Source organism: Manis javanica, chromosome 11 (genome assembly GCF_040802235.1).
Source record: "Manis javanica isolate MJ-LG chromosome 11, MJ_LKY, whole genome shotgun sequence".
NCBI lineage: Eukaryota > Metazoa > Chordata > Mammalia > Pholidota > Manidae > Manis > Manis javanica.
This window is the reverse complement of record NC_133166.1, coordinates 102,727,512-102,755,508: the sequence shown is the minus strand read 5'-3', so window position 1 is coordinate 102,755,508 and position 27,997 is coordinate 102,727,512. Positions and strand designations below refer to the sequence as shown.

General features: G+C 59.5%; 1 protein-coding gene and 1 long non-coding RNA gene across 2 annotated transcripts; one reads left to right on the top strand and one right to left on the bottom strand.

Moving 5' to 3' along the window:
- Position 1: 1 nt before the first annotated feature.
- Positions 2–27,839, top strand: CNTN2 (contactin 2). The gene is made up of 23 exons (XM_037015340.2): positions 2–255; positions 10,096–10,243; positions 14,275–14,419; positions 14,550–14,725; positions 14,829–14,924; positions 15,300–15,509; positions 15,750–15,849; positions 16,635–16,810; positions 17,192–17,328; positions 17,807–17,936; positions 19,294–19,444; positions 19,560–19,687; positions 20,020–20,195; positions 20,656–20,776; positions 21,292–21,450; positions 21,919–22,068; positions 23,877–23,947; positions 24,248–24,482; positions 24,832–24,944; positions 25,995–26,181; positions 26,503–26,615; positions 27,085–27,253; positions 27,671–27,839. The coding sequence occupies exons 2-23, from the start codon at positions 10,174–10,176 to the stop codon at positions 27,778–27,780; spliced, it is 3,123 nt and encodes a 1,040-aa protein (XP_036871235.2). The 5' UTR covers positions 2–255; positions 10,096–10,173; the 3' UTR covers positions 27,781–27,839.
- LOC140844500 (uncharacterized) lies at positions 18,526–20,646 on the bottom strand. Its single transcript, XR_012122928.1, has 3 exons — positions 20,388–20,646; positions 19,540–19,674; positions 18,526–19,403 (listed from the first exon to the last, which is right to left on the bottom strand). It is a non-coding gene; the product is annotated as an uncharacterized lncRNA (long non-coding RNA).
- Positions 27,840–27,997: the final 158 nt, after the last annotated feature.

Sequence of the window (27,997 nt, the reverse complement as noted above, 5' to 3'; positions counted from 1 at the left end):
AGGGCCCCCGGCGCTGGCAGAGGGCCGGAGCCAGCCAGTGAGCGGGGCCCGGGAGAGGGCGGAGCACATCGTGATGCAGAGATGCTGCAGTGGCTCCGGGCGCGCACACACACACGCCGCCGCGCCAGGGCGGCTGCAAGCGGCTGAGAGCGGGGAGGACGGGCGGGCATCCTGGGGGCCCGGGCCGGGCTGGCTCCGGCCCACCGCCGCGGGTAGCGTCCACCTGCCCCAGCCAGCATCCTTCGTTCACCTCAGGTAGGTGCCGACTGTTTTTGTCTCCCTCAGCCCAGGGTCTTCCCAGGCACCGTGGTGGGCAGGGGCTCAGGGCTGTTTCCTTGCAAGTTGGGAGGGGGCTGGGGCAGCGCAGGAACCCCGACTGGCCATAGCCAGTCAGACTCCTCACCCCAGCGCCACAGTGGCCACCAGACTCCAGGTCCCCTCCACCCTGTCTATGTGGGTGGCATCCTGCAGGGACCCCAGGAAGCCAGCCCCTATCAGTGTGTCCAGGAATTCCAGCCGGCCACGGGCTGCAGCGCAATTGCCGACGGGGAGGGCAGCAGCCACAGGGGTGGCCCTGGGCCTCAAGTCCTGGCAGACAGTCCACAAGGCCAGGCCCAGAGCCTGACCTGCCCCTGCAAGCCCCTGGATGGAACTGAACCGGACTGAGGTTCCCGAGTCCGCCTTTGCAGGGTGACCTCTTGGCAAAGTGTTGCTTCAGTTTGACAGAGGGGGCGGCTGTGGAAGAGGTGGGGACAGTGGAACACAAGTTTGGGCAAAGGCCTGTCCGGGAGTGGGGGCAGAGGAAGGAGAAAAGAGGCGAGTCGCAGCCCCAAGGGTGAGAAGCTGGGACCCCGGGCTGAAGTTCCTTTTCTTCCCTTCCTCCCTCCCCAGCCTCACCTTCTCCCCAATCCCTCCCCGTCATCCTCCCCGGTGGGAAGGAAGGATTGGCATGAAGTTGGGCTTTTTGGTGAGGAAAGGCCTTGAGGGGGAAGGGGCACATTTAGGGGGTTGAGAAAGAGGGGGCAATCCCGCCCAGCTCCCTGGGGCTTAAACCATGGACCAGAGATGAGGGAAGCAGCCCCACATGGTGTCCAGTGCTGAATGCTGTCACCTTCTCCAGGAGGGTTTCCCACAGCTGGAGCAGATGCGGGGTGACATGGGACGGTGGCTTGGGTGGAGACAGTCCCGCTGTTCCCTGGGACTCTTCAGCTGCAGACCCCGGGAGGCTGAGCCTGGGCCCCAGGAGGAAGAGCTGTCGGTCAAGGTTGTTTGGAGGTTTGGGAATCCAGACAGACAGGGATGGGGTGGGCTGAGTGCCCCCGGCCCCAGCCCTGGAGAAGGGTGGGTTTCCCGGCACCAAGACAGCTGCCCTCGGCTTCCCCCCTCCCTCTCCTTTCAGCCTGACCCCCCTGAGGCCCCCAAGCTCCCTTCCCAGCCTAGCCAGCATCCTCACTCCTCCGCTCAGAGGAGGTGGGATGAGGAATGACTGAAGCCCTTCCCTGGGCTCCCCACCTCCTTCACAGCACCAGCCTTGGCCTCCGGTCCTAGCCTCTAACCAGAGAGCCCCTCAGTCCCCTGAGCTCCCAAGTCTCTGCCTCCCACTCCCACTCACAGAGATCATGTGAGCCATTGGAGATCAAGGGCAGGAGAGGGTGGGCCACCTGTGGGGGAGGCCGGTGTGACCATGGCTCCTGGCACAGAGCAGAAGATGGTGCCTGAATTTTGGCTTAGGGAGGGGGGGTTCTGTCCTTAGGGACAGAAGCATTTATGCCCCTCCCTGGGGTGCCCCACCAGTTAGCCCCTTCCTAGCCAGGCTGCAGAACCACTCAAGCAGACTTCTGCCTCAAGGGCAAAGTTCTTCCTGATTTCCCATGGCATCTGTCAGGGGTCCTCAGCCAGCAAGGGGGAGCCAGGGTGTGAGACAGAGGCAGAGGGTCCCTGAGGCTGGGACATCAAAGATACCAAAAATCCACTGTTGCTGGCACTCACCAGGAGCCCAGGGAGATGCGTCCCCTGCTGTTTGTCCCAGCTGGCTCTGTCTCACCCCACCCATCCTCTACTCCCCAGGGGCCAAGCTCTTCCCTGGCACTCCCTTTCCAGGTCTGATGCACTCCCCAGCTTCAGCCTCAGCCTACACCTATATGCCACTTACCCTGCCAGATCTCACTCCTTATGCAGCGCCATTCCAGCACCTTCTCTGCCAGCAGTGGTTCAAATAGAGACCCTGTGGAATGGGCCTCTCAGGCACAGTGTTCAACAGGATGCCTGACATGTTGTCTCTGACTGGTCCAACCTACTCCTCAGGAGCAGGTGCACCAACAGGGTGCCCCCAAGGCATCCTCCCGGCTCTAAGGCTTCGAGGATGCATGTCCACCATGCCCACCCCCATCAACTCCTCAAGCCAAATGTTTGTGGGAAAGTGCATCTCAAAGACAATCTTTAAGCCTGAGAGTAGGTGGTATTTGTATCTGGCGAGGGATTCCTAGGGCATAACCAGGGGGCTGAGCAAAAGATGGTTGATACCCAGAGAAAGAAGAACCACAGCAAAGAGCATGCCAGTGAAGCAGGAGAGACTGAAGTTAGAGTTCAGGAAGCACTTCCTCACTAGGAAGACGAGCCCTGAGGAGGTGGGGCGATCTCGTTTCCAGTGACCCTGATTGGGGTGTGGACAACTGGGCTCTAGTCCAAGGTTAGGGACAGACTTGCCTGGAGGCAGAGGTTGGGCTGGACGACTGCAAATTCCCTCCAGTTTCAGGTTATCCCCAGTCAAATAGTAAGAGTGGAGGTGACTCTTACCCTCAGAAGGCAGACATGCTTTTCATTTCCTCCTGCACGTTGGCCACCTCTCACACCCTAATCTGGACCAACCCACCCCCTGCCTGGGCCTGGCCCGCCTGGGACATTCATGGGAGTTTCCGAGGCTCTGCAACCATCCTGGAGCAAAGAGGTCCTTCCTCCACTTTAATGCATTCTTCTGCTACAGAATGAGCCCGTGTTTCCTTATTTACTCGAAGGTGCGAACAAGAGCAAAGGGATCTTTGTCCTCACCCCAAACTGACCACACGGTCCCAGAGCCTGTGCAGGTCCAAGCGCGCCTCTAGTGAGGCACCCCACCCCCAGCTCCACAGGGCACCCATCCGGACGAAACCGCTGGGTCTTCTCCGGCTCTGTCCCGCATCCTCTCCCTGTCTGCCAGCCTCAAGGACCAAGAGGCTCCGCACACTGTGTCTGCGCCCTGCAGCACAGCCTGAGAGGTGCGGTTATTCTGGGCCCCAGAGCAGAAGCGAGCCTGTGGGGAGGAGCAGGTTCAAACCCACCCTCACCAGGCTTGGCTCTGAGCCAGCCTGCCAGACCGGGGCTGGGGGGGTCTCCTCCCCGCAGATGACGGGACACGCAGCAAACGGTCCTCTGACTTCTTCCTGATCCGGTTCTTCAGACCAAGTTGAAACTATTTGTTCTTGGTCCTGGCATCTCCGAAAGGGGCCCTCCCTCCAAAGCCCCCACTCATTCCGCCCCATAGCGCACAGGCAGGTGAGCTGGAACACGGAGGGTCTGCGTGTGGCCCCTTACCCAGAGCTCTCCCCTTCTGTGCACGCCCCTCTCCCAGGGCTCTCCCCAGCGGAGGGGCCAGGAGGGCTGCAGGTCAGGGCCACCCCCCACCCCCCCGGGCACTGAAAGCTCTGTCAGATCCTGGGCCCGGGAGTCACGGCTCTCCCCAGAGGGCACAGCGGTGCCAGGGCTGGGGCCCCAGGACCAGCTGCAAATACAAAGAGTCTGCAGAAGAGGCTGAGGGGTGGGAAGGGAGGGGGCACACCGAGGGGGCTGGCAGAGACCCAGCTGCAGGGCTTCCCTGTCCCCACCCAGTCCCTGTCCTCGACTGGAGCCGGAGGAGGCCTGTAACCCACCCAAACCTGCCCTGAGGACCTCTTCCAGCTCAGGGCACTTTCTCACCGAGGCCTTTCACCCACAGCCCTCCTCCCCCTGCCAGCTCCGGTCCCATCTGGCCCAGGGTCCCACCGGGCCACCACAGACCCCTGGGGTGACTCAGACCTTCCTGGAGGACAGTGATCCTGTCCCAGGTGGCAATTCCCTTTGTAGGCAGAGTCCCCTCCCGTTTTGCAGGCAGGATGTGGAGGTGATCAAGAAAGACTGCCTGCTGGGGTGGGCACCCAGGCGTGTGTCCCAGCCAGGTGCTCTTCTGAACACGTGGTGCCTGGGGTGACGCTGGGTGTTCTTGTGCCCTCGTCTGGGCGGCATGCCTGTTGGAGCCTCCTGTGCCCACTGCCCCTGGAGGGCCTAAAAGGAAGAATACAACTGCCAGGGACACTGGATGTTGGTCAGTATCCTAAACATGAGGGTGTGGCGGAACGTCTTGACTGTGCAGGTGAGGCTGACTCACAGCCGGGCACCGCACCCCCCCCAGCATGCTGGGATCCCACTCAAGGCTCAGGGAGGACTCTCAGCAATGCCATCTGATCCTTCCCAGGCACTGCTTGTGGGCCTGGAACGGTACAGACCACACACGAGTCCTGTGAGGTGGGTCAACCCTCCTCGTCCCCGTTCTGCAGATGGGAGACTGAGGCTTAGAGAGGTTGAATAAGGAATGAAAGGTCTAGGGTTATACTAGTGAGTTATGCAGGGTCACGGTAACTAGTAAGGGCCAGGCCAGTGGGCAGGAGAGCCTGCCTTGCTAACTGGTGCTCTGTGCTGCAGGACAGAGGAGGGTGGGATCTGAGGGGCTCCTGAGTATTTGTGAGCTTGGGATAAATCACTCCGTCTCTGCCCTCAACTGGGCCCCAAACTCCCCCTTTTCCCAGCACCACCCATCTGGAAGTTGCCAGCTCCCTTAATCCGCAAATCCCCCTTATCCAGGGAGAAGAGGCAGGTCCAGGCCCATGGACTGGGTACCCCAGGTGGCAGCATTTAGGCAGTCTGGCTCGACACAGGAGTCCTCAGCCCAGAAAACCCTGCCGCGTCCTGGAGTACAGCTCACAGCCTTCCATTCCCCAGCTGTCCCCTGGCCCCTTTGTTTCCTGGGCCCAGCAATTCCGCCCACTCCCCCTGGTGCCCCTGAATCCCCCAGGCAGCCCATTCCCATGTGCTGGTGCCTCTCTGGGCCAACCCCTGATGGTGACAGTCTGTGCCCGCCTGTGCCAGCCTGCGAGTGCACCCCTGCACTGGGGCAGCTGGCCTGGCCAGACCTGGCTGGCTGAGGACCCCCAGAGCCAGCTCTAGGCCTGGCATAGCTCCACTCCAGCCTTGCTCCTGACAAACAGGCCTCATCCATCCTGGGCACCCTAGGATGTGTCACAGGGCAGATGGTAGCGGGAGATGACGGCCCATGCAGCCCATCAGCACATCCTCTGGCTGCACGCAGTAGGTCGGAGAGCCCCACAAAGAAGTGTTTTTATTGCAGTGCTAGCACACTGCCTGGCACACGGTAATAAATACTGGAATGGAAACAGATGCAGGGCAAGACTGGAGGCCAATTGCCCCCACCTTCAGGGAAGCAATAAGCTCCAAACTTTCACCCAACCCCTGTGTGTGTGTGTGTGTGCACACACATGTGCGCACATGTGTGTGTTCATACAAGGCCTTGGCGCACAATGGCTCACTGTACATCTGATCTGGGTGACTGGTCTCTATTGCTCCCCAAGGGTAACTGCAGGTGCTCCTCAGTCCGAGTCCCTCCCCAGCCCGGGTCTCCTCTAAGGCTGCAGGTCTCATCCCCAGGGGATACCTGGGGCCCCTTGAGCTCAGAGGTAACTGATGAAGTCTGGATTCAATTGAAGTTTCAGAGGAGTAGGGGGATTTCTTATCCATGATGTATGGTGATGACCATGGTGAGAAAGAAACACATCTGACCACGGTGGGATGTCGGTGAGTGAGCCAGGGAGCCGGCCACCTCGTGGGTCACAGGGAAATAACGCATGGGCTGCACCGTCACGCCCTTCGGCAGGCAGGGACACACACACACACACACACACACGGGCATACACACAAAGACCACACACAGACATGATATCACCTGCTGGTGGGCAGCCCACCACAGCTGCTGGGCCTCTGTGTGCTCTGCTCTGGCATACTCGGGCTTAGTGCCTGGAGCCTAGGCTGCACCTGAGCTGGCACCCGCCCCCTCATGAGCTCCCAGGACTGGCAGGCAGACAGGGCAGGAAGCAAATGATGACTGAGCACCTCCTCTGTGCCAAACTCCAGGAGATGCAGCCTAGCCCCAAGGGGCACTTTCAAATGTTCTGGAGCTATGAACCCTCTGTTTACAGGGAACCTCCTGGGGAAGTCCAGTAGACACAGCAGATAGAAAGGGAGCTGCTCTGGGTGAGGCAGAGATCCCCAGACTTCCTCCGCCCTCACCGCAACCCCAAGTCAAAGCCAAACAGCCTCAAGTCTTCCCCATAGGGTACTCCATGACCTCACAGAACATGCAGGACAGCTCTGTAAAGTGGGACATGATCTTGATCTCTGCTTGGCAGATGAGAAAACTGAGTTTCCTCTATGGAACAACTTGTCCAGGCTCATAAGGCCATTAGGAGATGAAGTCCAAGCCACCATCCCCCATCTGTGGATCCACAGCACCCCCGGCTCCCTGTGGGAGGGGGCTTCCCTGTGTTTGTGTAGCATCCAGGGCCATAATTCTGCATTCCCCCAAGACCAAACATCCTGCTAGAGACCCAAGCATGTGAGAGTGTGTGTGAAGGTGTGTGTGACAGCATGTGTAAAAGCGCATAAGGTAGTATGTGAGAGTCAGAGACAGTGTGCATGTGTGTGCATGTGGGCATGTGTAAAAGAGAGAGCATGTATACATGAGCATGCCTGAGTGCATGAGTGGGAGAGTGAATGGTGAGCAGTGAGGGAGTGAGTGGTGTGCAGTGTGGGAGTGAGTGGTGTGCAGTGTGGGTATGAATGGTGAGCAGTGAGGGAGGGAGTGGCATGCAGCGAGGGAGTGAGTGGTGCAGTGTGAGTGTGAGTGGTGTGCAGTGAGGGAGTGAGTGGTGTGCAGTGTGGGTGTGAGTGGTAAGCAGTGTGGGTATGAGTGGTGAGCAGTGCGGGTGTGAGTGGCGTGCAGTGTGGGTGTGAGTGGTGGGCAGTGTGGGTGTGAGTGGTGAGCAATGTGGGAGTGAGTGGTGGGCAGTGTGGGTGTGAGTGGTGTGCAGTGTGGGTGTGAGTGGTGAGCAGTGAGGGAGTGAGTGGTGTGCAATGTGGGTGTGAGTGGTGTGCAGTGGGAGTGAGTGGCGAGCAGTGTGGGAGTGAGTGGCGGGCAGTGCGGGTGTGAGTGGCGGGCAGTGTGGGTGTGAGTGGTGTGCAGTGTGGGTGTGAGTGGCGAGCAGTGTGGGTGTGAGTGGTGAGCAGTGTGGGTGTGAGTAGTGAGCAGTGTGGGTGTGAGTGGCGAGCAGTGTGGGTGTGATTGGCGTACACTGGGTGTGAGTGGCGGGCAGTGTGGGTGTGAGTGGCGGGCAGTGTGGGTGTGAGTGGCATGCAGTGTGGGTGTGAGTGGTGAGCAGTGTGGGTGTGAGTGCTGTGCAGTGTGGGTGTGAGTGGCATGCAGTCTGAGTGTGAGTGGTGTGCAGTGTGGGTGTGAGTGGTGAGCAGTGTGTGTGTGAGTGGCGAGCAGTGTGTGTGTGAGTAGTGGGCAGTGTGGGTGTGATTGGCGTACAGTGTGGGTGTGAGTGGCGGGCAGTGTGGGTGTGATTGGCGTACAGTGAGGGAGTGAGTGGCGAGCAGTGCGGGTGTGAGTGGCGGGCAGTGAGGGAGTGAGTGGCGGGCAGTGTGGGTGTGAGTGGCGGGCAGTGTGGGTGTGAGTGGCGGGCAGTGTGGGTGTGATTGGCGTACAGTGAGGGAGTGAGTGACGTGCAGTGTGGGTGTGATTGGCGTATAGTGTGGGTGTGAGTGGCGTGCAGTGGGAGTGAGTGGCGTGCAGTGGGAGTGAGTGGCGTGCAGTGTGGGTGTGAGTGGCGTTCAGTGTGGGTGTGAGTGGCGTGCAGTGTGGGTGTGAGTGGCGTGCAGTGTGGGTGTGAGTGGTGTGCAGTGTGGGTGTGAGTGGTGAGCAGTGTGGGTGTGGTGAGCAGTGTGGGTGTGAGTAGTGGGCAGTGTGGGTGTGATTGGCGTACAGTGAGGGAGTGAGTGGCGGGCAGTGTGGGTGTGAGTGGCGGGCAGTGTGGGTGTGATTGGCATACAGTGTGGGTGTGAGTGGTGTGCAGTGTGGGTGTGAGTGGCATGCAGTGGGAGTGAGTGGTGAGCAGTGAGGGTGTGAGTGGTGTGCCTTGTGGCAGTGAGTAGTGGGCAGTGTGGGTGTGAGTGGCGTGCAGTGTGGGTGTGAGTGGTGAGCAGTGTGGGAGTGAGTGGTGTGCAGTGTGGGAGTGAGTGGTGTGCAGTGTGGGTGTGAGTAGTGGGCAGTGTGGGTGTGATTGGCGTACAGTGTGGGGGTGAGTGGCAGGCAGTGAGGGAGTGAGTGGTGGGCCGTGTGGGTGTGTGTGTCCAAATTTGCCCGGGGGTTGCCCGGGCGGACCCTGAGGACGGGGCGGTCGATCAGGTGTGAGTCGAGCCCTGTGAGCGCGTGCATCTGTGTGCGCCAAGGTTGCGTCCCGGCTCCCGGAGGTGCATGATCGCTGCTGTGCTCGGTCACCTAAAGGAGACAGACAAGAAACACCTATTCCTCGCTGGACCCTTTGCCAGGCACAGGTGGTCCCTAGAGGGAGGCGTCGGGGTCTCCGAGGGGGCAGCTCACGACCTCTTGCAGTGGCAGATGTGCCTGGAGGGCGGGGTGCCCAGGGCCTGGAGGGCCTTGCCTGGAGGGGCGCTGCAGGGGACATGAGCAAAGGCACAGTGACTAGGTGTTGAGGGAGTCGGGGAGGCCAGAAGCGCCAGATTTTGGGGTTTACATGTGAAAGGGAAAGGGGCAAGGACAGGGAGGGGCAGGCAGCTGTTGGGGGGTGGCACCATCTGTCTAAACACCACTACCCCCACCCCGCTTCTCAGCCCCTCCCGCCCCAACAGGCCCTGGGGCCACTCCTGCCCCTGCCTCCCGCAGGGCCTTCCTGTGCCAGCTGCGGCTGCAGAGGAGGCAGGAAAAGGTCGTGGGGTGACCAGCTGTTGAGGTGTAGAGCAGGAGGGCGGGCGGAGGAGCAGAACCCCTAGTCGGGCTGGCTGGCTCCCTGTGGCACCTCTGATGGGGAGCCCTGGGGACCCAGTGACTCAACCTCGGCCCTGAGATTCCACACTCCCCGCAGAACTCAGAAAGTCTGCCCAGAGCGGGGGAGTAGGTGGGCAGGCTGGCCCTGCCCTCAGCTCTCAGGACGAAGCCCCCTCTCTCAGACTGATGCAGAGGGCTCTGACCTGCTCTCCCTGCCGTGACCCCCCAGGGCACAGGCTCCCCGGAGATCCAGGAGCTAACCACGCCTCTGCTCGCCTCTGTCCCAGGGAGTCTCCTCTGGGAGCTTGCAGCCCAGGGGCCTGTCTGGCCCATTAGCCCGTCTGGTAGGGGGGCACTGCTAATGGGGCCAAGGCTATGGCTGCACCGTGCTACAGAGGTGCCCTACCTGGGGCCCGCTGAGAGGGTGTGGATGAACCCGGAAACTCCTCCCTGCTGGAAAAACAAGGCTGGCCCTGGGAGAACGGCCTCCCAGAGGGGCGCATTCCCCCAACCCAGGCAGCTGTCGGGGAGGGACAGGGGAGAACGGATCCCAGTTGGTAGAGGAAGATGTTTCCCTGTCGTTCCCCAAGCCCAGCGCTCCCGGGCCTTCCACCGAGGGCCCTTACTGAGTGGGCAGGTGGGTTCTTGCCTCCAGTTAGTCACTCACTCCCTGAGCAGCACCCTGTTGGCTGCACGGGAAGTGGGGAGAGGGCGCCAGGCAGAGCCATTCTCCCAGGGGGCCCGAGGAGGCACTCAGCCCTCGGAAGAGCTCCTTGGTAATGGCCGAGCTGGGGCCCAGGGGAGGGTGAGTGCTGGAGCGATTCCGGCCTCGCCCCAGGCTGTACAGCCCCAGGGACGCAGGCTGCCTGGAACAGAGAGGGGGGCTCCTTGGCTCAGAACCTCCCTCCCCCGCAGCGCCCACCCTTGCCCCTGTCCTGTCTCCCCAGGTCCTCAGCCTCCCGCTTCCTCCTGGCACTGGGCTGAGCCTCCTCTCCTCCGCAACCCCTCTGCCTGGGAAGCCTGCCATGGGGCCGCCCGCCAGGCGGAGGTCACACGTGCTGCTGCTGCTCGCTGTGGCCCTCGCCTCCTGCCCAGGTAAGCCACTGGGCCCCATGCCCCCGGGCCCCACATCCTGGCAGCAGTGGTCTCATGAGAGCATCGCTATTATTTCAGCGATGGCGACAGATCATGACTCCGCACTGGCGGAGCACTTTGGGTTTCTGAGGCCGTGTCCTCGCTACAATTTTCCCATCTGTGGGTCTTACCTTCCCTTTGAAGTTAGGAGGACAGGGAATGAGGCCTTGCCAAGACGCAGAAATCTAGACGAGAGGGTGAGTGGTTTGTCCTGGACCACAGAGTAAGACCCACGCTATCAGCCTCTAAGCTGCGCTGTCCAGTAGGGCAGCCCGGAGTCATACTGGACTAGGAAAACTGAGGTTAAGAAGGATCTGGAAACGAGTTCCTCAGCGGCACTAGCCACCTCTGGGGCTGCTGGCCTTGTTGGACAGCACTGCTCTAGCCCCCCGAGAGGAGACGGGGGTCAGCACCACACCCCTCAGGGAGGGCTCCTCAGGCCATGCTGCAGCCTAGCAAACAGGCTGAGTGCGGAGCAGGACCTGGGAGAGAGGACAGAGAGCCTGGGCTGGGGAACCGGCAGCAGGGACCCCAGCAGAGCCTCTCCTGCCCAAGTGGGCATGTGGGAAGGGGGAGGAGGAAGCCTGGCAGAGGAGATGCTGAGGAGAAGAGAGCAGGGCAGGTGGCAGGGCAGGCGAGGGGCCTGGCTAGTGGGACCCTGGAGTGTGCCGGGAGGCGTCACCGGAGACCCAGCCTGACCAAGAGCTGGAGAGAGGCCTCCAGCCTACTGCCCTGGGGGGCCTGCTGGGGGACCCCCAGCCCAGATCCTGGGCTTTTCTCCCTGGGATCTCCACAGGAGGAGAGGCCGGCCTCCACTGTCCCAGGGTTTGGGCACCTCAGATGCCACCTCCCCACCCCACAGCCCCAGCAGGCCAGGCTGCAGCCGGCACATTTAGGCTTGTGTCTCACCAGGGAAGGACTCCACTGGCATACTTTCAGATGGTCTCATTATGTCCTGACTGCCTCCCATCCTGTACCCAAGTCAGGGAGGCCACTGGGAAATAGGGCTGGCCCAGAGGCTGGTGGGGGGAGCCTCCTGGCCCCCCGGGCCCACCAGGTGCGGGGAGCTGCTGGCGGTGGGTATCCCAGGCTGCGTGGAGCTAGAGACAGGCCCCCAGAGAGAGCAGAGCAGAGCCAGGCTGGCCCACATTGCTCCCCCTCAGGGCCAGTTCAGTGCTGGGACCATGCCACCGAGGCAGGGTCCACAGAGCCAGGGGTGCGGGAAGGTCAAGGGAGGTGGCACCTGGTGGCCATCCAGAGCCCTCTGCTCCCCGTGCTCACTGGTGGCACAGCTTCGGACTCCAGGCACCCCAGGGTAAGGATTCCCTTCACACTCCCATCCCTCTGACCCTCCCCTCTGCAAGGCTCCTGACGTCTGTGTCAGGGGAGCAGACTTGCCCGAACAGGAAATTGGGGCAGAATCAGAGAGGAGGCGGAACAAGGACAACAGGAGGGGGTGGCTTTCCCTGAGACTGTGCGTGTGTGCATGTGTGTGTGTGTGTGTGTGTGTGTGTGTGGTGAGTGGGGTGGGTGTGAGGATGTTTGAGAAAGTGGAGGTGTGCGAGTTGTTGCAGGGATGGGGGCCACATTTGGGGGGTGACAGCACGCAGCACGGCCCCGTGGCCCTCAAGCCCAGCTGCCTGCAGAATGCCCCCAGGGCATTTTACAGTGTGGAGTCTGGGCCTCACTTCTAGAGATTGTGATTCAGCCCGTCCATGTCGGAGCAGGGCTTCCGATGGTTCCGATGGGAAGCTGAGGTCAAGAATCATGGTCAAGGACACCGGCCAGGGCCCAGAGTCTACATCTGCTCCTTTCTGTGTAAATGGGGGCAAGTTATCCGACCTGCTGCAGTCTTTTTCCATGTTAGTCAAACAAGCAAATGGCAATACTTACCTTGTGAGGCGCGTATGGGAAGGAAATTCAGAGCACGGCATCCCTGCAAGAGGAAGCTCGCAGTAAGAGCACCCACTCTCGGTATCATGAACGCACAGCTATGTGTAAATAAGTACACGTGGACATCCATAGCTGCATGTGCGTGGGAACGGACGCGTGTGTAAAACTGTATATTGGCTTAGAGAGGTATGTGCTATGGCTGTGTAATGTGAGTGTGTGTGAGGAAGCATGTGCAGGGCAGAGGTGGGGAGGCAGGCATACGTGGACGTTGAGGCGGGTGTGCATATGGCCGGACGCAGAGGAGGGAGCATTTGGGGAAAGCAAGCCGGCTCCCAAAGCACTAGGGCTTCCCAGGTCCTCTCCACCACCTGCCTTCCCCCAGACGCAGTTACTGGAAGCTGCTATTGCACAAGGTCATCCCCAGCAGCCTGGCTGCCTCCACCACACTTGCCTTCTTCCCTTCGCCTCCTGACAGTCCCAGCTGGGGTGGGGGTCCCTGCCCCTCCCCCACCATCATTAATTTAGGATTAAGCGGGGCTTTCCAGTCAAGATGATGTATGGATGTATGGCTTCCCCCTTCTCTGAGGCCTGAGGCAGCAATGAGGGACTGTGATGGGTGGTGGGGAGGAAGATGGGGGAATGCCATTTCAGGGAGCCCTGCCTCCTTCCCCGCTCTGAAAGCTGTGTAACAGCTGCCCCCATTCCCCGGGGTCCAGGCCGGGCCTCAGCTGCGGCATAGGGGCCCACCCCTACCCCTGGGATAGGGCGGCAGCTGGGCATGCTGGGAGAGAAGGCTAATTGGTTAATGGGGATACCACCACCCAGGACCCACCAAGGGCCTGAAATCAGCTGCACTGAGAGGTAGGAGCCAATTAGGGGTGGCCTGGCTCTTGCCTGACACCACAAAAGCCAAGTGTACCCGGCCACAGAGGTCAGCCAGTACAGTCCCTCCCCGCCCCAGTGGAATGGCAGCTGAAACACTGCCCTCTACGCTTCGGCCCCCTGCCCTGGTGCGGGTGGACCGCCGTGCCGAGAGAGGCACCTGCCCCGGGAGGGGCCAGGCACGGAAACTGTTCACCCGTGTGCTACTCATTTACTGAGCAAATTCAGGAGACCGAGGTCTAAACCTGTGCGAGCCACAGACTTGCCCTGTGACTGCAGGCAAGTCATTCCCTTTCAGGGCCTCTCTTTCTTGAATTGTTTTACTGGCATTGTGTGAAAATGTCTTCAAAGCAACCTGCACACCATCCATCCACCATAAAGCCTTCTTTCTTCCCCTAATCCCGCCCCACCTTGCGCTCGGGTCTAGCAGACATCTGCTGAGCGCACAGCCTGCGCCAGGCTGATGGCTGCTGTGGACCCTGCCCGGTGAGTTCAGTCCTTCCATTTCACAGGTGAAGGCATTGAGGCTAAGAAGGGTTCTTTCTGTAGCTGCTAATTAGAGGTCAAGAGCCATAGCCCTTTCCGTGGGCCCAGAAGGAGCTCCAAGCTCCGGGGACGCGTGCTCTCCCCACCTTTCCAGCCAGTGCCTTCCCGTGCCCCTTTCACGCGCATCTCACTCCCTGCTGAGCAGCTTTCCCTGCGGCTCCCCTGCCAGCCCCAGAGAAGGGTCAGCTCCTCACCCGAGGCCCCCCTGCACCCTGAACCTGAGCTGCTCCTTGGCTCTTCCCATGTTGTTCCTTCAGTTTCCTGCCTCCCTCCCTAGACTGCAAGCTCTTCCTTGAGGAAGAGGGGCTGTGTCTCCACAATACAGTACAACACAGTCCCTAGCCCAGTGCCGGGTACACAGCAGGTGCTCAATACCTGAATGTCGGATGGGTGATTGACTGAACCGATGTGATCAGACGGGGCCTGCCCAACCTATTGAAACTCAAACTTTAATTAATTAAAATTGCAAAAATTAAAACTTTGGTTCTTCATCTGCACTAGCCCCGTTTCAAGGGCTCAGTGTCCAGCAGCTGGTGGCTACCATACTGGACAGTGCTGGAAGTGGAAACTTTCTACCATCCAGAAAGTTCCACTGGAGAGCACTGCCCCAGAAGCCAGGCTCCAGCTGGCTGCCAGGCCCTGAGGTCTCTGGTGGTGCCCCCAATCTGCAGCTCGGAGCTCAGCCCGGGGATCCCTGGCCACCTTTGGGCCTGTCTTTGAAGACCAGCCCTTCGGTCTGCTATTCCCTGAGGGGTCCACAGAGGAGAAGGTAACGCTGGCATGCCGTGCCAGGGCCAGCCCTCCTGCCAACTACAGGTGAGACCCCCATGGTGGGTGCTGGGAAGCCCCGGGCAGCCACACAGTTTTCCTCACATCAGCCCTGTTGCCAAGCTGGGCCCAGTCGGGCGGGCCTCAGGAGGGCCCACCTCCTCCACTCCCGCTGCAGGTGGAAGATGAACGGCATGGAGATGAAGCTGGAGCCAGGTTCCCGCCGCCAGCTGGTGGGGGGCAACCTGGTGATCATGAACCCCACCAAGGCGCAGGACGCCGGTGTCTACCAGTGCCTGGCCTCCAACCCAGCGGGCACCGTTGTCAGCAGGGAGGCCGTCCTCCGCTTTGGCTGTGAGGCCCGGGGGAGGGGGGCAGGGTGGGAGAAGGTGTCCAGAAAGGGCGGGTGACTCCCTCCCGTGGAGGCTGGTGCCCGAGTGCCCGTCTCCTCCTCCAGTTCTGCAGGAATTCTCCAAGGAGGAGCGAGACCCGGTGAAAACGCACGAGGGCTGGGGGGTGATGTTACCCTGTGACCCACCTGCCCACTACCCAGGTGAGCCGGGCCCCTGACCCGTGCTTAGACAAAGGGCACAAGAGGGGCTTCTGACCACTCAGCAGAGGAGGGATGGAGTGCATGTGGTGAGTGACCCTTGGAAGCTCTGGTCCCTGTGTCCCCAGATCTAGCCCCGGGCCCTGCCCACCCCTTCAGACGGAGAGGTCCCCGAGGACAGGGGCTGTGTCCCCAGAAGACAGCATACCTTGAGGGCAGGAATGAAGTCCCACTCCCCCGAAGGTCTCCTCTCAGGCCCGGCTCAGGGCCCGGAGGCTCTCAGCACAGGGTCCGCACATCCCCACCATGTGGTAGACCCCCCAGAGCTGCCCCATTAGCTCAGCACCCCAGGGTTTCCTCAAACTTCCCACGTCCTAGGCTTGTCCTACCGCTGGCTCCTCAACGAGTTCCCCAACTTCATCCCCACGGACGGGCGTCACTTCGTGTCCCAGACCACAGGAAACCTGTACATTGCCCGCACCAACGCCTCAGACCTGGGCAACTACTCCTGCCTGGCCACCAGCCACATGGACTTCTCCACCAAGAGTGTCTTCAGCAAGTTCGCTCAGCTCAACCTGGCTGCCGAAGGTCAGGGTCAGCGGGCACGGTGGGGAGGAGAGAGCCAAGGGCCAGCGAGCACTGGGGAAAGAGGTTGTGCCCTTGGAGGCTGTAAAAATCAGTGTGCTGTAAGGCGTCAGACCCTTGCCCCAGACCCCCAAAGGGAAAGGGGGCCGAGGAAGGGCCACGCTGAGCTGTGCTGAGATTCCAAACACACCAGCGCTTGACCTGGATCCTTGTACCTGATCCGCGAAATCCCTCTCTCTCCAGATCCCAGGCTCTTCGCACCCAGCATCAAGGCCCGGTTCCCAGCAGAGACCTACGCGTTGGTAGGGCAGCAGGTCACCCTGGAGTGCTTCGCCTTTGGGAAGTGAGTGGTAGAGAAGGGAGGGAGCAGGCCGGGACACAGCCTCTCGGCCCCTCAAGGGCAAGGGTGGCCTCAAGGAGAGGATAGGCGGGGGCAGAGTCGGCCACCCTGACGGCCCTCAGAGGGTCTAGCAGAGCCCTCTGTCAATGCATGCTTGCAGAATGAATGAAAGAATGGAATTCCCATGTTGGCCCCTCTGCCCTCAAATATCTCCTACAGTTACCCAGGATGCTCCCTGCTTTGCAAAAGAGTGTTGGGCTTCCAGAAAAGCTGTATTTCCAGCACATACAAGAGTAACATATTAACCCTTTAGGACTCGTTGCTACCTCAGTCCATTTTAGTACACAGATTACTAATAACTAAAGCCCCTTCGGAAAGTCAAGGCAAGGGACCTGTAAGGACCCAGGCTGCAGGCCACTGTTGAAGAGGGCAGGCCCAGGAGAGGGTCAGAGGTCAGTACGGGGTGGAGACAGGGAGGGCAAGCCGCTTCAAGATACAGGACAGGCAGACTGATGCCACTAGTGAGTGCCACAATCGTTCCAGGGGAGGGGCAGGAGAGGAGTCCCACTTCCCTGTCTGTGCTCTAACCCTACTTGGAAGAAGCCCTCCTTTCCCTGTGTCTCTCTTCCTCTGCTCCTTCCAGGCCTGGGACACCCCCTCCCCTCCCTCTCCACATCCCCACCTGCCCAGCATCCCAGGAGGGCCTCAGAGTCTGGGTGGAGGAGCTGTGGGCACAGGGGAGCCTGCCCAGCTTAGCCCAGCCCCTCTGGCTTTGTCTTCCCTGCCAGCCCTGTCCCCCAGATCAAGTGGCGCAAAGTGGATGGTTCTCTGTCCCCTCAGTGGGCCACAGCCGAGCCTACCCTGCAGATCCCCAGCGTCAGCTTCGAGGATGAGGGAACCTATGAGTGTGAGGCCGAGAACTCCAAGGGCCGCGACAGCGTCCAGGGCCGCATCATCGTGCAGGGTACAGAGCCCGGGACACCCTCTCCCCTGTCTTCACTCTTGTCCCTGAGGAAGCCGACTCAAAATGCAGGGAGGACACTGGGCAGCCCCGTTAAGGTTTCTTGCCCCAGGCTGGCAGCAGTAGAAGAGACTAGCGCTGTGGCCAGCTCAGGGCTTCAGGCAGGGTTACAGAAAGCACACGGAAGGCTTTACAATGATTCAAGACACAAAACAGTCATAAAGTACCAACTTTCTGGAGCCCGCTTCTCCCCGCAACTGCACCCCAACCTCATCCAGCAATGCCGATCGCGCCCTCTGCTGTCCGATATGGGAACTGCAGCGCCCTGGGGCTGGAGGCGGCTCCCAGCTCATTCCCAGCCTTTCTCTCCCTTGCTCCCCACAGCTCAGCCTGAGTGGCTCAAGGTCATCTCAGACCGAGAGGCTGACATTGGTTCCAATTTGCGTTGGGGCTGTGCAGCCGCAGGCAAGCCCCGGCCCACAGTGCGCTGGCTGCGGAACGGGGAGCCTCTGACCTCCCAGGTAGGCCCTGGAGCTTCCTCCCAAACACAACCATCTTCTGCTTACCTGGTCCCTCCCCTTCCAGACATTCCCCCTACACCACTAGCAGCCCCTTGAGGACAATGAGGGTGCCACAGGGTGGTTCTAGGTGCTTCTTTCCATCCCAGTGTCACATGGCCTCAGGCAAGTCACCTGGATAGAGCGCTGACTGGAGGGTTTAGGGACCTGGGTCCAGGCACAACTCACCACAGAAACACTGTGTGGTCCCCAGGGGGTCATCTCGCCCCTCTGGCTTCAGTGTGCTGATATGCAGGGAGGCTTGGGGAATCGGAGTCCTGGGGTTCCAGGCACCCCTGACATGCTACTGGGCATGTGAGCCCGTCCCCAAGGGAGAGGCAGCCTAGAATCTCCACTGAGCCCCACGCTCCACGACCCCTCCACCCTGGGCTCTGGCAGTCCTGATCCCCCCGCCCGTCCTGGGCCGGGCTTTTCTGCACAGCCCCGGGTAGAGGTGCTGGCCGGGGACCTGCGTTTCTCCAAGCTGAGCCTGGACGACTCTGGCATGTACCAGTGCGTTGCGGAGAACAAGCATGGCACCATCTACGCCAGTGCCGAGCTGGCCGTGCAAGGTAAGGCCCTGGGAGGCCAAGGATGTCCCCAAGGACACACAGATGGAGATTTTTGTAAACACACAAACACTGCAGCATTTCTAAATACACATACCACTGGCAGTTCCCCTTGGTTTTCCTGACAGCTTCTGGGTAGAATTCAGGGCCTTAGAAAGCGACTGAGACACTGGACCACAAGCGCCCAGAGGACAGGGTCTCTGGCTTGTTCCTTTGGGGCGAGGGTAAAGTGAATGTTTGCTGCGGTGAAAAAACAGGTGGCAGAGTCACTGGAAACCAAATCAATTAGATTTGTAGTTTAAACCAGCCCCCTGAGCTATGTGACCTTTGCAACTTACTTAATCTCTGTGTCTCCATTTCTTGATTTATAAAATATGGGCAATAGTTGTCCCGCCCTCAGACAGCTGTCATGAGCAGTAAATGAGATAGAGGTGGAGCATAAAGGACCTGCCCGGTACGTAACCCTGTAAATGCCCAGGACCTCTCAGCTGGCGCTGGTGTTCTCAGTTCGTGACTTGAACGTGTGCAGTCTGTTTCCTCATCTGTAACACAGATAGAAAACCTAACTCATCAAGTTGTAGCAAGGCTTGACTAAGATCCATTCATTCACCCAATCTTTATTCAACATCCCCTAAGGAGTGAACACAAAAGATAAGGTCTGCTACCTTCAAGTATCTTATAATCCAGTGGAGAGAGAGAGAGGGAGAGATAATCACGAAATCAAATAATTAAATAAAATAGTCTCACACAACCATTAATGATGCAGTGTAAAGGAAGTCCATTAGCGTGGCGGGAGGCAGGTGAGCCAGTTAGATGTGCCGGGCAGCAAGTGACCTGAATGTTGAGAAGGAACCGGCCATGTGAAGGTCTGGAGGACTCCCAAGCAAAACATGTGGCAAGTGCAAAGGTCCTGAGGTGGGAAAAAACTTGGCATCCTCAAAGGGCAAAAAATGGCACAGGTGGCTGGAGCATCCGGAGTGAGGGAGAGTGGAGCCAGGCATGGTAGGAGAGGTGGGGCCTTATTTATGTGCCCTTGTGAGGGCTGGACTTCATTCTGATTGCCTGATTGTTTGTAAGAAGATATTCCTGGCTGCTGAGTGGCGAAGAGACTGTGGAAAGAAAGTACAAAAACAAGACCAATCAGGAGGCTTTCCAATGGTCCGGCAGGAGTTTTGCTGGCTTGGACCAGCGTGGTAGCAGTGGGGGCAATGAGAAGGGGCTGGATTCTGGATGTTTTGGGGCGGTGCGGCCAGGCGTCACTCATGGGCTGGCTGCTGAGGGTACGTAGTGGCCAGGTGACGTCTTAATCAAGGGCAACGGGTACGGTTATGACTCCTGGGGTGCTCTCCTTTCCTTCCAGCACTGGCCCCTGACTTCAGGCTGAACCCCGTAAGGCGTCTGATCCCCGCGGCTCGTGGGGGAGAGATCATGATCCCGTGTCAGCCCCGGGCAGCTCCGAAGGCCGTGGTGCTTTGGAGCAAAGGCACCGAGATTTTGGTCAACAGCAGCAGGTACGATCCCCACCGCACCCCGAGCGATTCCCGCGCCTCCTCGTCCGCCCTGGAGGTGAGCCCCTCCCCGTGAGGACAGTGTGGGTTGGCCAGACCTGCTCTCTCCGTGCTGCAGAGTGACTGTAACTCCGGATGGCACCTTGACCATAAGGAACATCAGTCGGTCAGACGAAGGCAGATACACCTGCTTCGCCGAGAACTTCATGGGGAAAGCCAACAGCACGGGCATCCTGTCCGTGAGAGGTGAGGGATGTGCTCTGGCTGAGGCTGGTCGGCCCACCCACACAGGGTGCCAGCCCCCTCGCCATCCTGCTCGTGTGTTGCACCTTCCTCCTAGCTTGGCTTTGAGGCTACCCCAGCATTTGGTTTCGTTTGGGACCACCCCCTCTTCACCATCCAGAATCTGCTCCCGTGTCCCTCCCACACACTTTCGGGGCTGCCAGGAGGTCAGGGTCCTGCTGGCCCCACCACCTCTTCTTTCCTGGGGCTTAGGACAAACTCTCTCCCCTGCCCTGCTGCCCCTGTCTGGGCCTGTCTCCTCTCCCACCCGCCCAGGGTCTTGTTTCTCTTGGCAGATGCAACCAAGATCACTCTAGCCCCCTCGAGTGCCGACATCAACTTGGGAGACAGCCTGACGCTGCAGTGCCATGCCTCCCACGACCCCACCATGGACCTCACCTTCATCTGGACCCTGGATGGCTACCCCATCGACCTCGACAAGCCCGGGGGTCACTATCGGAGGGCCAACATGGTAAGGGCTGAGGCAGGAGAACCCATAGCTCCCCCACCTCCTGGATGGACCCAAGATGTTCCCCTCCGCCCCCAAAACCTTACCCCGTTCCCTCAGCAGCACCGTGCCTGGGAAGCTCAACCCTGGATTGATAACTACCCTCCCCTGGTAGGCAGTCCCCTGCATGCGTCAACAAGAGAGTTAAGGACAAACCTGGACTTCAGACATGCAGCAAGACTCACTCCCTGCTGCCAGTCTTACTGCCCTGCCCCCAGTGCCCACGACGTCATTCATGGGGACCATCACTGTCTGTCTTCTGTGATGAAGTCCTCAGTGGTACTAAGTGGGACGGAGCTGTCACCACCCTCGGAACAAAGAGGAGCACTGAGCTGCAGAGAGGTCCGGCCTGGTGTCTCATGGCCCACGCCACTAGCCAGGGCCACTTCCTTTGACCACCCTGCCTCCTGTCCCCCGTGTGCAGAAGGAGACGGTTGGGGATCTGACCATACTGAGCGCCCAGCTGCACCACGGCGGGAAGTACACGTGCATGGCCCAGACGGTGGTGGACAGTGCGTCCAAGGAGGCCACAGTCCTGGTCCGAGGTGACGGGGTTTCCCACCCCGACCCCACCCCTTGGAGGCCAGCTGGGCTAGTCTGACCTTCGTTCCCTAACTCCCCTCGTCTCCCTGAAAGCTGTGGGGAAGGGCTTCTGGCGGAGGAGTCCTGAGCTGAACTCATCCTGTGGTTCTTCAAGGGCCCTAAATGAATAGAATATCCTTCCTGCAAAGCCACAGTTTAAAAAATCCATTCCAAACACATCCCAAGACTGGAGAACTTCGCTGGGCCAGGAGTTTTCCAAGGCTAGTGCTGGGAAATCTGTACACGTCTCTGCGAGGGCCTCTGCGAGCGCCAACAGCCTTGCACCCATGTCCCCCGGCAGGAGCCTCCCCCGTCCTCCACTCCCGCCCCCAGTCCTCACCTCCCACCAGGGTCTGTTCTCTGCGTCCTCTGCTGCTCCCTCTTGGCACTGCACCAGCCCAAGCAGGCCTGGAAGAGGATGGCTCCAACTTGAAGCTGCTCAGTTCTAACCCGGCTGTGCTCTGATCTCTTGGTGCAGGTCCTCCAGGCCCCCCGGGAGGCGTGGTGGTGAGGAATATTGGCAACACCACTGTCCAGTTGAGCTGGAGCCGTGGCTTCGACAACCACAGCCCCATTGCCAAGTACACCCTGCAAGCCCGCATCCCACCTGAAGGGCCGTGGAAGCAGGTTCGGACCAGTAAGTGTGAGACCCCTCCTGGGCCGGGACTGGTAGGCCTGGCTGTATGCTGAAGGTGGGTGCCTGGGGGTCCGGAGGGCTGGGATGAGCCGGGAGCCTGAGGGACTCCCTTAGGCCCTCTACCTGCAGGGAGCTCCCAGGCCACAGGGGGACATGGTCACGTGGCCAGCAGGGCTGGGAGGGACTGGAGGAGGAGGGGTCCAGTCTGTGCCCTGGAAGCATTAGAAAGACCATCGCTGGGGCTATGAAAACTTTCCTGGGGGGCGCAGGCCGCAGGCAGCATTACCAGAGGCTCCAGGGCAGGGAAGTCTACTAGTTCCCTGGCCATTCTGAAAGTGGCATTTAGGACTCAGTACATGGCAGGCGCCACCACGAGGGCTGGACACACAGGTGATCAGGCCCAGGGCTGCCCTTTCCATCCAGACTGATGAACGGGGGCCCCAACACTGAGTCCCTGGTGCCTTGCAGATCCCGCCAACATCGAGGGCAACGCCGAGACCGCCCAGGTGCTGGGCCTCACACCCTGGATGGACTATGAATTCCGGGTCTTAGCCAGCAACATCCTGGGCACTGGGGAGCCCAGCGTGCCCTCCAGCAAAATCCGGACCAAGGAAGCAGGTCAGAGTCCTGGGTGTCCCAAAGAGCAGTAACGTCAGGGCACAGGCGCAGCCCTCCTTCAGGGAGCCCCGTGCAAGCAGCAGTTAGGCGTCGTTCCGGCCCTGCTCGCTTGCCAGGCTTCAGTCTCCTGCAAAAGAGCTGAGCGAGGCGTGCAGGTCTGCGGGGAGCTGCTGCCCCACACAGCCTGTCGCAGCGGGACGAACACTCCCCACCCCCCCAACCCCCTCCAACCAACCCCTTACTTAAAGCCTGGGCAGACCTTACCACTGCATGTGAATCTACAGTTATCTCAAAATAAAAAGTTTGTTTAAAAAAATGGGAAAAGCAAATTTTGGAGAAAGGCAGAGCCAGGACTTGAAGCCAGCCCTGTGGGGCGATGCCCTCCCTGGAAGCACATGAGCTTCCTGATCAGTCAGGCAGGCAGGGGGTGTGCATGTGTGGCAGGAGGCTAGCGGAGCAGCCAGTGTCTCTAGATCCTTCTTCAGCTGTTTTTTTTTGGGAACAGGGGAACGGACAATCTGCCCAAACCCCCAGGCCAGGAAAGGCAGGCAGGCGTCAGAGCCTGAGTGAGGAAGGGAGGGGAGGGAACCCAGCAGAGAGCGGGCAATGCCCACCCTCTGAGCCTTTCACGGAGGAAGGCCCTGAATGAGAGCCCCGGGACCCCAGACCAGCGACTGGAAACAGGACCCTACCTCCCATCCCCTGGCCACCCAGGCCTGCCCCACTGGGTGTGTCATGGGGTCTGCCTTCCTGTGCACTTAAACATGGTTTCCTGTATGCCCAGGCTTTTTCTGGAATCATTCAGCATTTAATCTGTACTTCTCCCGAGTTAGGAATTCGAGAAAGAGCACTTCTTTTGACTGAACTTCTTAGAGAGATCAGTGAAGGAGGGGAGTGGTCCTCGCTGTCGGGCCCCAGGAGCTGATGAGCACAAAGCACAATGCTCAGGAAAGACGACGGGCTTTGCAGGCAGAACTGAGTTCAAATTGGAATGGCGCTATTTATTAGCTATGTGACCTTAGCACGTCACTTAACCACTCTGGGCCTGTCTTTCCACTCTGAGAAGGGTAATAGTAACACCCACCTCATAGGATCAAACAGGCAATGTGTTTAAATGCCCCTTGCAAATTACAAGGGCCCAATCTATCGTCCTCAGACCCAAGTGATGAGTCTCCAGTTGCTGGATTCTCTGTAGAACTATTTTGACCCTCAGCCAAGTTACCCCCTGCCAAGCTTTATGATCTGATTAAAAACATTCTTGTTTTAGTATCAGCCTTGTTGAATACTAGAGACAATGAGAATTAAATCTGCCACAAAAAGAAAATAAAATAAAACACTTTGTAACCCAAAAGAAATGTTTTTGCATTAACTGCAAAAACTGGATTATTCCCTTTAATTTAAAGCAAACTGGAATTGGTCTCTGTTAGTTTAAATGACAGGAGGGAAGAGGACAATCATTTATGGAGTATCTAATATGTATATATGCCAGACACCGCCTTGTAATTCTATTCTTCTTACAGCCCTTTGAGAGAAACAGTATTAACCTCATCCTGTGGAGAGGGGAATCTGAGCCTCAGAGAGGTTAACTGACTTGCCCAGGGCAACACAGCTAGTAAGTGGCGGAGGTGGGATTTGATCTCCAGTCTGCCTGACTCCGGAGCCCACATCCTGAGGGATGCTGGAGGGCAAAACCAGGGCCCATCTGAACAGGTGTCCCTGTCCCAGGATACTTTGCAGGGATCAGCACGGGGTTTTTGTCCCCTCACTGCCCATTAACGAGCCACGTCTGTGTCCCTTGGCCCTGACAGCTCCCACAGTGGCACCCTCAGGACTCAGTGGAGGTGGTGGGGCCCCTGGCGAGCTCATTGTCAGCTGGACGGTAAGCTGCCGGGACAGACAGAAACGTGCCTCCGGTTCTCTGGGGAGCCCAAGCCCCGCCCCTCCTCCCCAGGCCCCCAGTCCTGACTTCCCTTGGCACTTGAGCGGCAGGCAGGGAGGACCCAGACAGGGCCACTGTGCAGTCCCAACTCGGGGGCAGACAACGTCCTCCCCTCCCCTGGCACCTGCTGCAGGGACCGAGTCCTGGGGCTGCCCCTCTCGGTGGAGGGTGGGCGGGGCCAAGGATGGGCAGGGAAACGCACCCGCGGCCCCTCGCCCACGCCCCGCTCTTGCCCCCCAGCCCATGTCACGGGAGTACCAGAACGGAGACGGCTTCGGCTACCTGCTGTCCTTCCGCAGGCAGGGTGGCACTAGCTGGCAGACCGCCCGGGTGCCGGGCGCCGACGCGCAGCACTTTGTCTACAGCAACGACAGTGTCCGGCCCTACACGCCCTTCGAGGTCAAGATTCGCAGCTACAACCGCCGTGGGGATGGGCCCGAGAGCCTCACTGCGCTGGTGTATTCAGCTGAGGAAGGTGGGCCACTCTGGGCCCCTAAACGTCCCACCCCACTGCTCATCCAGGGGGTATAGATGGGGAAAGTGCTGCTTGCACCCCTGCTCATTCCGCAGCTGAGGGTCAGGAGGACCCGTGGGCCCTGAGCCTTGGCCTCATTTCTGGTCCCTGCTACCCTGTCCTCCCCTCAGGCCTGGGGGAGGGAGAAGGGAGGCGCTCAGGGAAAAGAAGGGAGTCTGGGGGATGCTCTGGGAACCCCTGCATGGCCTTCATCCTGGGTTTAGACTCTAAAAACCTAAGCAAGGGGAGTCCCGGTTGGTGGATGTGGGGAGGCCCTGGGAATCCAAACCCATTCTGTATTGGTCCCCAGAGCCCAAGGTGGCCCCTACCAAAGTCTGGGCCAAGGGGGTCTCATCCTCAGAGATGAATGTGACCTGGGAACCCGTGCAGCAGGACACGAATGGTATCCTCCTGGGGTACGAGGTGAGCACCGTCCTGGGGCTAGGTGGGTAAGGGGCGCAGGGGCTTCATGGCTGGGGCACTCAGCTCTCTGGTCACCCTTCTGGAATCTCTCATTCACAAAACCACAAACAGCATGCAGTCTATGCGGCACTGGGGGTACAACCTTTGCCCAGCCCCCATAGTGGCTGCCCTCCCTGTTGGAGGCCTGGACATAAATGCATGGCTAGAGCCAGCACTGGAAGCCGGGCCAGGCCCAGGGGAGGAAGAGCAGGTTCTGGAAGGGGTATGGCCTGTCCCTTCATGCCAGAGCCTGGCATCCTCGGGGCTGCAGAGGACACATGGCCCCTCTATGTACCAGTTGACTGTCCTGTCCCTGGAGAACTATAGGCCCGGCAGTTTTTGTCCTGAGCCCTGGCCCACGGAGCACCAAACACAGAGGTGCGTGTGCAACAGATGGAGAGGGAGAGGGAGCATGTGGAGAGGAAAGAAGGAAAGCAGGGAATGCCATTGCCTGAAAAAGGGGCACCGGTGGGCCACTCGTGCTGCTGTAGGTCCTTGCCTGTGGAGTTAGCTCTGGGGTTCAGCCCAATAGGTCGGGCAAGCCCCACTGAGGAGATAACTCCAAACTTTGCCCTTGATTTGGAAGAATATTTAGCAAGTCTTCGTATTATAATGACTATTAAAATGGCTTGTACTTATGGGGCAGCCATGGTAAGCTTGCCAGAGGTTGGTGGACAACCTCCGAAGCAGATATGCATTTCATACCCTTAGCAGAGTCCCCAGGGGCGTCTGAGTCAATGACATGGGGTTGGGCTCCAGCAGGCCGCAGCTAGGCTGAGCGTGCCGCCGTCCTCCCCACCCGCTCACTCGCTCCCGCACCCAGCCTGGGTACTGAGCACCCGGAAGGCAGAGCACCTCACACCGACTGGTCCCTGGAGCTCGTGGTCTAGTGACCGGGTTCTGAGCCCCGAGACTGAGTCACGGGGACCACAGTGAGCAGGTGGCCGGGGTCAGGATAACCCTGAGGTCCTGGCTTGACAAGTGACCCTAGGGTACCCCTGCCCCCTCCAGATCCGTTACTGGAAAGCTGGGGACAAAGAAGCAGCCGCGGACCGAGTGAGGACAGCGGGGCTGGACACCAGTGCCCATGTCACTGGCCTGCATCCCAACACCAAGTACCATGTGACCGTGCGGGCCTACAACCGGGCAGGCACTGGGCCCGCCAGCCCTTCCACCAATGCCACAACCCTGAAGTCCCGTGCGTCTGCGGCATGGGGGTGGGGTGGCTGGGTGAGGGGTGCCTCTAGGACCATTTTTTCCCCAAAGAGAAGACAAATGGGCTGGACAGAAACAAGGCAGCAAGCCTAATGAAAATAAGGGAGCAGAACTCATGGCCCAGAAGCACCTCTCTCTTCTCCAACCTTTCGGTTTCCATGCGGGTTGTTAACAGGCAGCTGTGACAGCATGTTCTGGGTGTAACTGCCATGGGCACACATCTAGAAAAGGGTTGGCCAGAGGCAAGGGGGTGGTGGTGAGGAAATGTGTGCAAGTCTCCCCAACTCTCTCCCTTCTCTGGCAGCTCCGCGGCGACCTCCTGGCAACATCTCCTGGACTTTCTCGAGCTCCAGTCTCAGCATTAAGTGGGACCCCGTGGTGCCTCTCCGGAATGAGTCTGCTGTCACTGGCTATAAGGTAAGGGAGGGGTCAACCAGGCCTTGAATGGTAAGGGATGGTTCATCCGCCATGTCCGGTGAACACAGGGGACTGCAGTTCATAGCAGAACGGATCTGAGTCAGACATAAGCAAGAAGTTTGTGATTGTGAGAGGCATGGAAGACAACGGGTGCCCCAGGTAGTTTTAGCAGACTAAGAAAGGGAGATAGACGGTGCTCCTGTAGAGAGGCAGGGTGCATGGGCTGGCAATGGACTGGGTGAGGTCTGCGCACCCTTCTGGCCTGAGGAGTCTGGAAAAACCACTCAGCTGCCTCCAGCTTTCCCCGCAGTGAGGAAGGAGCTTGTTCAAGAGCCTGGGCCTGCTCAGTGGGAAACAGGAGAGGCGGGACCCTGTGGGCCCACAACCCATGGCTCCCCCCAGTGCCGAGCCGGGGAGGAGGAGAATCAGCTCTGGTGAGTTAACTCACGCAGCTAACCTCCTCCCGCAGATGCTCTACCAGAATGACCTACACCCAACTCCCACGCTCCACCTCACCAGCAAGAACTGGATAGAAGTTGCAGTTCCCGAAGACATCGGCCATGCCCTGGTACAGATTCGGACCACAGGGCCAGGAGGGGACGGGGTCCCAGCAGAAGTCCACATCGTGAGGAATGGAGGTGCCGTCTCTCCCCACCCCATCCCCCAGGAGGCAGGGTCCACCCCGATGCCTGATGAAGGCTCATTCCCACCCAAGCCAAGCCCAACCGAGCCAGGCCCCAGGGTAAAGGGGAAGGTAGGCAGGAACCAGGGGCAGAGCAGTCCCGGATCTGCCCTGGCACCCCTCCTCCCCAGCACCCCAAAGTCCCTGGGAGGTGCGTGCTCTCCTTTCTCGGTGTCAGGGGGAACGCTGGTGACCAGCAAAAGGGAAGGTCCTGCAAAATGCTGCAGGAGTAGGGCTGGGAACACCTCCCAGTCGTGCAGGCGGCCCTCTGGGAACATGCTTAGGAAAGTCCGCATCTGGTTGTGAGGCTGGGAGGGCCGGGCTCGTCCGAGGCGCAGCCGACTCAGCCCACACTTCTGCCTGCTGGTTTCAGGCACAAGCATGATGGTGGAGAACTCGGCAGTCGGCCCGGCCCCTCCTCCCGGCACCATCCTCTCCCACTCCCTGGCGATGCTGGTCCTCATAGGCTGCCTGGAGCTCTGATCTCGGCACCACTGCCTCTGCCACAGCCGGACACCCACCTCCAACGGACATAGCCAGCTGGTCCCAGTCCCTTCCTGATGCCAAAGTGGCCCAACACTGTGCCTGAGAATGGCTGGTTTTCAATACCTACTTTACACAGTGCCCTTTTCGCAGGAGGTAGGGTATTTCATATTCTGCCACAGGACAGAGCCCATGCAAGGATTTTTTTTCTTTAAAC